The 10,258-nt window shown below is 40.6% G+C and overlaps 1 protein-coding gene across 1 annotated transcript; it reads left to right on the top strand.

Moving 5' to 3' along the window:
- Positions 1 to 3,190: 3,190 nt before the first annotated feature.
- LOC145326653 (uncharacterized) lies at positions 3,191 to 8,224 on the top strand. The gene is made up of 3 exons (XM_080170021.1): positions 3,191 to 5,158; positions 5,300 to 6,627; positions 6,982 to 8,224. The coding sequence occupies exons 1-3, from the start codon at positions 3,191 to 3,193 to the stop codon at positions 8,222 to 8,224; spliced, it is 4,539 nt and encodes a 1,512-aa protein (XP_080026147.1).
- Positions 8,225 to 10,258: the final 2,034 nt, after the last annotated feature.

Genomic DNA, 10,258 nt, shown 5'->3' with positions numbered 1-10,258 from the left:
TATTACAACAAAACGTTGCCCCCTAAAGTCTTTAAAATTTCCATATCCAATCTTTTTAAAAAGCTGACTATTTCTTTTTTCATGGAAAAATACCTTGCAATAATAATAAGAATGACAACATCCATAAAAGCGAAGCACTGCAAACGGTAGGACAAACGGACATTGACACTTATATAGTGTCTGAACTTGAATAATCAGAATATAAATGTAAAGAGTCGAAGCAAAATTGTAAGTAAATTTGTTAAAAAACTGCTTGATACAGGATAATGTTTAAGGACATACTTACATTTTTAGGACTTGATTATAGAGTTGCTTTGCTTGTAATACTGTACTTTGTTGTCCAAGGAATCAATATACCAAAAATTAGATCAATCGGATAATTAGATCACATAAAAATTTGTTGTTTAAAAAGAAAAAATCAACATGTTTAAAATGGACGTACGGACATTCTTGTAATGATTATAGAGTTGCTACGCTTTTTAAATCGTACCTAACTACTAAAGGAATCACCATGCAAAGTTTGAAATCGATAGGACAATTCTAACATGCCTAAATTAACGAAAAAAAGCTTTCCGTTTGTGACGGACGTTCGGACGGACCTACCCTAATTATAGAAAAGTTTCGCTTTTAAAAAGCTTCTTAGGAAATATGAAGAAACAAGGATGGTAACATCCATAAAAGCGAAGCCCTAAAATCAGACTGTAGGACAAAAGAAAACCTTTTGTAGAGTGTCAGAACTTGATAAGCAGAATTTTATTTCTCGTATTCATTCGAATCCGGTGGATAGGAACCGGTTCTCATCCATACGAAAAAACTAGATCTAGCATCGTATTATATCCAGCTTTCTACGAATATAAAAATGTACAATCATAAGATTATAACAAGCTGTTTTTAGCCGGTGCCTTCGGCAACTCGGGGGTAAAAAACTGGTTTTAAATTTATAATTGTACATTCTATATCCGCGGAAAGCTGTTTATAATACGATGCGAGAAATAACTATTTATATGTACTAGGCAAAATTGTATAAATACAGGATACTTACAATTCTAACAACCCTAGATTAACGATAAGAGCTTTTTGTCGTTACTTACGCTTGCCGAATTGTTTCTTCTTTTACAGTCCATAGGTCCTGGCAAGTTTTTTTTAGCTATTTAAGGGGAGGGTACCACAACCCTGCCAAAATTTATCACCTATAGAAAAAAATTTCCCCTTAATATTTCTATAAAAAAACAATTGTATAGTTTTTTTAGTATATTTAATTTCTTAAATAAAACCACAGTTGTAGAAATATCATTCTCAGAAACTTGATCAAATATCTTTAAATTTTAAAAATTAATTTTCAAATTATACAAGACATTTACCAGGGCTCGGCAGCCGCACGTCAGTCGCCTGTAAGCCTCAGAGAAATCAAACGTTTACAATTTTAAAAATCAGCTGGAAATCTAAACCCGACCCAAATATGGCAATCTCCCTTTTCATTAAAAAATTCAAAGCATCCAAACTGGTTTAAATTTGAGGCTTAGTCTCGGCTGCCGAGCCCTGATTATAAATATTTCAAATTCATCTATAGTAGAGAAATTCGAATTCTAAGTGCCATTTAATCAATGATTACGAGATGGTTGCATTAAACCCCCCCCCCCTCCCTTAGTTTCAATGCAGCTTATACCAACAACGAAATTAATCCGAAAAACAATCACGAAACCTATACGCCGTTGGAAGGCAAAACAAAATAGAATTGACAACCTTTTTATCTGCCCCCCAAATATTATTTTAGATTTTATTCGCTTGTTGGCTTATTCCTGGTTCGAATGTAAAAAAAACATTTCTGTCTCTACCCAGAAAAATCAAAACTACCAAAATAATATAAAACATTAAAAATATCAGTTTAGGTGCCGCCAGTAATATATTTTACATTTGTATTGGAAGTATAATAGTGTGATGTGTTTGTGAACTCGAACCTGTATCCTTTTGTTTTCCTTATCATTAATGACAGTTTGGAAAGCGCCGAGATTCAAATTGGACGCGGCAATCAAAACAACGCTTGCGCTTGGACCATAAACAAAGCGAGCGTGGCCATCTTTAATCTATCTTTCAAAATGTGCGGAATATCTGTGTGATAAAAAACCATGTATAGTCAGAATTGTGGTGTTGTCCGTACTGAAAAATACCTTTGAGTGCTTCCCGGCTTTACAGGAACAAAAACTTCGCATGACCGTTTTCATACAATAAATTGTATTAGTAACTATGCTGGTTTTGATTCTTGTGGGAAGTAGCAGGTTTCGTACGTCTGTACGTAAAGATCTGGTAAACGGCCAGCCAAATGCCGTTGTACCGAAACAATGAAAACGGTAAGAAGTCCAGTCAGCCAGTCAAAGCCAGTGACAGTTACCGTATGTGTTGAATGTGAATAAAATTCTACACGTGACTATAGTTGTAATCAGTGTTAACAAAAGTGAAAATGGCACCTAAAAAGACTAGGTATGAATTATTGTCGGACAGATTGCCTAGGGCAGTTGAAGTTATAACCGAAGAGTTAGACAGAGTGATGCAGGTAGTTTCGGATACCGCAGACATCAATGTTAATCTCACCAAGGAATGCATCCTTGTTCATGATGCGAACCTCAATCTTGAACGTACCATGAGCGGTCTTCAACAGCTGGATGTGTTAATCCAGGATGATAATAACCTAAAAGATTTTTATAGTGACATTATCACGGCACGAAAGAACTATAGCGAGTTAAAACTTACATTAAGTGCCATAGATGAGCTAAGAGCGATAAACAATGAGGTCTTAGTTCTTGGTGATGATCTTGCAGCTCACAAAAACAGTTTGCAACAACGTTGTATGCAGATAGTGAAAGTTATTAAAGGTGATTACATACCTCTACCAACTAAAATTATCAGTGATATGACTAAACTGATGGAGACGCTGGCAAAGGCTAAGCAAGAGCCTATTACGCCAGTCTCGGGTGCCTCGGTAGATCCTATGCTGCCATCATTTGGCGCTCAATCGTTTGCTGCCAGTCCGATGTTCTCGCCTCATGGGTACATGCCACGCCGAGACGAGAAACTCCTTCCCAGCTTCGATGGGCAAGAATCTTCTTATGCGCAATTTAAGGAGAATTTCCAGAAGCTTACTACTGGATATGAGCCCAGCTACCTGCAGATGGTGTTAAGTTGTGAATGAGTAATGAAGGATAAACCGTTGAGGCTGCAGTTGCAACAGATTGCCACGCATGCAGCGCAATGGACGTATTTGGACCAACTGTTCAAATCTAGAACCAGACAGATGTTGTGTATATTCAACAACTGGGACAAGAAAGGTAAATTGTCCGAGAGCGGCCAGATTGTCAGCGCTCTCGCCGAGTTCTCAGGTGCCATCAACCAGCTCGAGCAGATGACCAAGGCTGATGGTAAGGACGCAGTTTCCACAAGCCAATGGCTCACAGTTTTATTGTTGGAGATGTTATCTAAGAAACTGCCAAAAGAGTTTCAGGATAAACTCGACCTTGCACTCGGGAGCATGGACGTTCCCGATGTGCCTAAGCTGCTGGATATACTAGAGCAGCAGCGTGGCGCATTATTGATGCGCAGCAGCCACGGCTTGGACACGCCGTCCAAGAAGAAAGGTAATCCTGCCGCAGCTGCGGCCGCCGTAGGTAAACCTGGTACACCTAGCAAGTTCAAGAAGAAGCAATTCTGTCCGTCAGACGGCTGCAGTGGAGATCATTTTTTGTTTAAATGTTCGAAGTTTACAACCATGTCTGTTCCAGAACGGAAAGAGTTTGTGATGAAAATCGGCGGGTGCCTCTTATGTCTTAACAAGGGGCACCGCGCCTCAGAGTGTCCGCGTGCTGAGAAGCTTGGAGGCTGCAGGATCAACAATTGTGGACAGAAACATAACTCCCTCCTCCATGAGTCCGTCGCCCAGGTTTCAGCTGTTTATGAAGCGCCATTTTTGGGTGAGAATAATTACATGTTGATGCTCCAGAAGCTGGACGCGCTGGATGTCTACAAGAGGAAGGTGCCTGTGTCCGGGATGTGGGACACGGGTGCCAACCTCACCATGGTTACACAGTCTATTGCCAAGAAGTTGCAGTTGCCCTCTACTGGACGTGTAGCTACTATTTCAATGGCTGATGGCAAAGTTCAGTCATGCCCAACAGTTAAACTCTGCCTGGTTGACCGTAACAAGAACAAGCATGTTATGGAAGCAGCTGTTGTTCACACAATTGGACATACAGATGGGCTGCGCAGCATGGACCCAGTCGCCGCAGCCGCTCTGTTTGATATGAGGCCACAGGATTTTTCATTGGTCAATGGACCACTTGATATTCTCTTAGGGCATGTCACACCCACGACGTTTCCAGCGGCGGATAAACTCATCGGCGAGTCAAGATTATACCGCAGCATTTTTGGCACAGGTTTCCTTGTTGTTTCTGCCGATGGAAAGCCTGTTAGTAAGCCAGTTGTTTGTAAAGTTACTAAGCTGGAAGTTGCAGCGATGGACTTCCTATCGTCGGAGGCGTTAGGCGTGCAGCCGCCGCGGCTGTGCAGTGGATGCACGGGCTGCAGGCACTGCCTGGCACTTGCGTCAGGCAAGTCAGCCGTTGATCAGCGAAAACAGGATCTGATAAAAGAAGGTTTAACATTGGATCTTGTGAAGAATGAGTGGACGGCAGCTTATCCATACCGGCTGCCAACAAATACGCTGCCGAACAATTCGCGTCAGGCGTATAATATTGCGCTTCGTGATCGCCGGCGCATGATAAAAAACGGCGAATATGACGTATTCTGTAAGGTGTTCAAGGAGGCGGTGTCCCGTGGGGTGTACGTCAAAGCCACGCCACAAGACTTAGCATATGAAGGTCCAGTTTATTTTAATTCATTAGTGACGGACTTCAAGGATAGCATTTCTACCCCCTTGAGAATCTGCGCAAACTCTAGCTTGACCTGCAATGGAACAAGTTTAAATCATATTATGATGGACGGCCCACAACCTACCTACACTTTGTTTCACAATCTTATTCGGTTCAGAAGTTACAAGTGTGCCTGTGTTTGTGATGTCTGTAAATTTTACAATTCTTTGGCGGCTACATATGAAGATTCGCAGCTGAAGAGAGTGTGGTTTGCAGAGGATGAACATGCCAACCCCGAAGTTTACTTGACCAAATAAGTTAACTTCGGGGAGAAATTGGCAGGCGATTTCGCCGTCACAGCCCTGAGACTTACAGCACAGATTTTTGGAGGGCGCAGCCGCCAAGATGTTCATGATGTTTATGGATCTGAATACGTAAAGGGAGCAGAGGTAGTTGCAAAGCAGGACCTGTGGAGAAGTGAGCAACAACCTACCGGTTCCAAGTTTGTACTGCATCAGGATGCTCCAGCTATCAAGCTGGAGCAGTGTACCTACATTGATGACCATACTGGCGGCCATAATAGCAAGCCAGAAGCCGTCAAAATGGTCGAAGAGTTGAAGGAAATGATTGAACCTGGCAACTTCAGCTTTAAATCAGTTATTTATTCTGGAGATGATATTGATCCTGTTAAGGTACTGGGCATTCAATGGGCCCCCAGAGAAGATGTTCTTACTTTACCTGCTCGGGTGAATCATGGCGCCAAGATAAAGGGCCGAAAATTGCTGGAGGACCTTGATCTGTTAGATTTATGGAGAGCCATGCCAGAATGTGTAACGAAGAGAGAGATTTGGCGGGTTGTACAGCAATTGTATGATCCTCTTGGCCTTATGTGCCCACTACTCCTGAAGTCCAAGCTTATACTTTGGGAGGTTTGCATTAGTGGCGTATCATGGGATGAGCATGTTCCTGCCAAGCTGAGAGATGACTTTGTTGACAGTTTGGCCGACAGGGCTAAGCTTGGAGAAGTGCCATTTCAACGTTCTTTAGTTCCTGATGAGCCACTGGGGCTCCCAACCATCATTGGTTTTTCTGATGCTTCAAGTTCAGCCTACGCAGCCATCATCTACCTACGTTGGCCAACGGCCAGAGGCTTCGAAGTGATTTTATGCAGTGGCAAGAGTCGTGTGGCTCCTGTTAAGATTGAGTCTATTCCAAGACTTGAGTTGTTGTCATGTTTATTAATGGCAAGATTGGCGGACGCAATTGTCCGAGCCCTGCCGTTTGCAGTAGCAGGCAAGATGTTTTTTAGCGACAGCACTTGCGCCATATCGCAAATCGTGTCTGAATCAGTGATGTTAAACATATTTAACAGTCATCGTGTGAGTGAGATCCAACAGCTGACCAGCCCAGAGGATTGGCGCTGGCTTCCTACAGATCAGAACATTGCAGATCTTGCCACCAGAGGTGCCTGTATCATTCAAGATGTTTCACCAGGATCCAGGTATCAGGATGGGCCTGAATGGCTACGCCTGGAGCAGGACCAGTGGCCTGTAAAGACGGCGGGTGAAGTAAATCACCCCATCCCAGAGGCTGAGATGAATCAGCGCATGGTCCGATTGAAGTGTATGGCCGTCCAGGTAGTAGATACTGATTTCTGGAGAATTTTAGCACGACGTACCTACAGGCAGGCACGTAAAACTATGCAGGCGGTGATCAGAGCTGCCAACTGTTTCAAGTTGTTGCTTGTTAAGAAACGAGTTCCGGCCAGGCAAGAGCCGATGAATGATTCGGTTCCAGCCGGACAAGAGCCGACGGGAGTTTCGGTTCCGGCTGGACAAGAGCCGATCAGTGTTGCGGTTCCAGCTGGACAAGAGCCGACGGGAGTTTCGGTTCCAGCTGGACAAGAGCCGCTAGTTGATTCCAAGTTTTATGGCAACCACACTTTTTCAATTACCTACCTAGATGTGGTGTGTGATTTATTCTTGGCATCATACAACCAGGAGAAGGAGATGATTATGGAGGCTGAAGGTAAATTTTATAGTCTTCAACCTTATTATCACGAGACTGAGGTGTACTGGCCTATCGTTGGTAATAATGGCTATTATCCGATTCGTAAATTCAGAGTCCTCAAGATGAGGTCCCGTGGGGACAAGGCCTTGGAGGCAGCAGCCGAGGGAAAGAAGAAGCTGTTCAAGGATTCCCCTGGCCTTATTTTGATTGATCGTCACAATAACTTGGCCAGACTGTTCCTGCAGCAGGCCCACGTTGAACTTGGCCATGCCGGTCATAGAAAAACTTTGGTACAGAGTCGCAGGTATGCTTGGATATCACGTGGCCGCCAAGAAGCTATGAAGGTTGTCAAATCATGTTCCAGTTGTTGTTTAGAGTATGCACGTCGTTCAGCCCCAACTATGGCAGACGTCCTGCCCGACAGGTTAGAATCTTCAGTTCCATTCTTCCATGTTCATCTTGACCTTGCAGGCCCGATGGAAGTTACAAGGCCTGGAGTCTGCACCAGGAAGAATCCAGCCAAGTGCAAGGTTTGGTTGTTAATTGCTTGTTGTCGTTTTACACAAGCAGTGTTTATTGATGTTCTGCTGGATTACAGTACTGAGGCTGTCATTATTGGCCTCAGAAAGCTTCAAGCATTCTACAATATGCCCAGAGTCGTGACTACAGATCGCGGCACCAATTTTCTTGGCTCGAAAAGAATACTTGATGAAGTTATGAAGAAGTCTGATGTGAGTTTTGAGTGGCACCTTGTACCGACTGGCGCTCATTCGTATGTTGGAAGTGTTGAGCGCCAGGTCGCCATGGTCAAGCGTGTCCTCAATAAGAAGTTGTGTGGAGCTGTTGTCAATCACAATGAGTTGTTGCTGCTGACTGCTGAAACTGCTAGAGTTTTAAACTCTAAACCCTTGAGTTATGCTACACAAGGGAATGATGTTAACACATGGAGAATCATTTCTCCTGCTGATTTGTTGGGTGGCAGAGCTAACGACGGGATTTGCTCGTTCGAGACCGGTTCCAGAGATAGAATTACACGCCGTTTAAGCCATCTGGAGGAGCTGACTAGACAGTTCCATGAAGTCTACAAGCAGCAGCTGCTGCCTGAGCTATTGCGCACGGTAAAGTGGAGACGCAATCAAGTTCCGCTGAGCGTTGGAGATGTCGTTCTTGTTGACGGGTGCACCAACTTGGTTAAGAAGTATCGCCTCGGCAGAGTTCAAGACGTACGTGGCGGTGGCCGTACAGTTGTTGCCCGTTTCAAATTGTCCGATGATGTTGAAGCCACGGATAACGAGATTTCTGCAAGACGATTGTTGAAAGTAAACCTACCCCAAGATGATTCCCAAGATGATTAAGTATTTTTATTAGTATCGTTCTTATCGCGTATTTTTTTAACTTTCAACAATTGCGTATTTTTTTAAAATTTATAATTGACGCAAATTTCCTTACAATTTCGTTTAAAATTATAAATGAGCTCAAAATTTTATTTCCAACGCATAAAATTAAAGTTTTTTATTCGAATACATAAGTTTTCTTTACAGATTTATTTGATCCGGACCTGGGATTTTTTCGCGTAAAAAATCTTAGGTATGTATTTTTTTAAATTTGGATGCGAAGCATTATTGTCGTTCCTTGTTTAACAAACATGAAATATGATATATATAGATAAGAATAGAAATGAAACACATTTGATCATTTTAAAAATATCTTTTTATATTACATGCATTACAAATAATTTAATATTAACTATATATTAAGATTAATATATTTTTAATTTCGTTCTGAAGATTACCTAAAAACAAAAAAGCAGTAATTTTATGAACACAGCAGATTTACTTTGATTTGTTTGATTTTATTTCGATGAGTATAGCCTAATGAAACTGCTATACAAAGCCTTCCAGCTCTGTTTCCTCGGCCGAAGACCTTGCATAACAGCAAAACTAAAGCTTAAGAAATATCTGATAATTTCAAAAAGATTCTTTCGTAGATTCTTTGATTCCTTCTTTATTTGAAGATTTTAACTTTGGAACATTTTTCATTCTATCTTTTTCAGAAATGTTCGTGAATTGAGCCCCGCGCCAGGAATCCTGTTCACGGTTACACAAAAAAGAAACAAAACATAACCATAAACAGGACTCGTCGCACGTGGCATTATTATAATTGTAGTGCGTCGGTTTGATCTGCAAGCTTTCGAGGTTCAGGTTGAACTGAGGCCCCAATTGCTCTTAATTTTAAAAGACTGTATAAATAAGTACATGGAAAAGCTTATTATCTATTCAGCCAAAGAGAAATTGCCAAATAAACACTTTTTGAGACTTTTCTTTTACTTTGAGCTTAATTTAAAATTCGCATATGCAAAAATGCAAATTTACTTTCATTTTGATGTTTTATTGATGAATTAATATAGTTCTTTTATATGTTCTTAGATATAAGGATATTTTATTTGATGATATGTTTAGATTAAGGATAATTTACTTTATTTGATTATTCTGTTTATCTAGATTTAAGGATTATTTTCTTATCTATCTTTTACATAAAGATTTGATCGAAGAAAGATTTTACGTATGCATTTTCACTTTTCTGTAACAAAAAAGATTTGTTTGAAAAGAATTTTTTAGTAATTATTCTTCTTTTATTAAAAAGATTTGAATGAATTATTTGATGATTAATGCAGATTATGTTTAGCATTAAGGTTATTCTAATATTAAGAATATTATTATTATCATTATTAATGATTAGGTACCTAATTAAAGTTTGGGTACTTATTTTAAGTTATTATTATGTATTGCATTACATGGTCTAACAAATTCAAATAACTATTTGTTTATTTCGAAAAAATTGTGAGGCCATGAGATTAAGTGTTATGAGTGAGTAGTGAATGTGTAAGCTTTCAATGAAGAATGTTTTATATCCTATTCCTTTATTCCTACATTTTTGTGGAATTGTGTCATTTTGTGTTAGTACGAGTATTCGTGAATATTATTACTAGCAAATTTGAGGCCAAAAGGCCAAAATTTAAAACTCTTGTAATTTATGTGGTTTTGAATTGTGACTTTTGTGGACATTGTCTGCACACAAAGTTGAAAATTTGAATGGTGTAATGTTCGATTCCCCACTTTCAGGCGGGTGTGTATTGGAAGTATAATAGTGTGATGCGTTTGTGAACTTGAACCTTTATCCTTTTGTTTTCCTTATCATTAATGGCAGTTTGGAAAGCGCCGAGATTCAAATTGAAAGTTCTTAATTGGACGCGGCAATCAAAACAACGCTTGCGCTTGGACCATAAACAAAGCGAGCGTGGCCATCTTTAATCTATCTTTCAAAATGTGCGGAATATCTGTGTGATAAAAAACCATGTATAGTCAGAATTGTGGTGTTGTCCGTACTGA

This window comes from Acartia tonsa, chromosome 8, assembly GCF_053477335.1.
Source record: "Acartia tonsa isolate MP-2025a chromosome 8, ASM5347733v1, whole genome shotgun sequence".
NCBI lineage: Eukaryota > Metazoa > Arthropoda > Copepoda > Calanoida > Acartiidae > Acartia > Acartia tonsa.
This window is presented reverse-complemented; position numbering and strand designations above follow the sequence as displayed.

Bases quoted from the DNA above. Each gene is read 5' to 3' on its own strand.
- LOC145326653 (XM_080170021.1), top strand. From the start codon at position 3,191: ATGAAGGATAAACCGTTGAGGCTGCAGTTGCAACAGATTGCCACGCAT. The intron at 5,159-5,299 runs GTTTACTTGACC...GAATACGTAAAG, and splicing joins ATGAACATGCCAACCCCGAA to GGAGCAGAGGTAGTTGCAAA. The intron at 6,628-6,981 runs GCAAGAGCCGAT...TCGTAAATTCAG, and splicing joins AAGAAACGAGTTCCGGCCAG to AGTCCTCAAGATGAGGTCCC.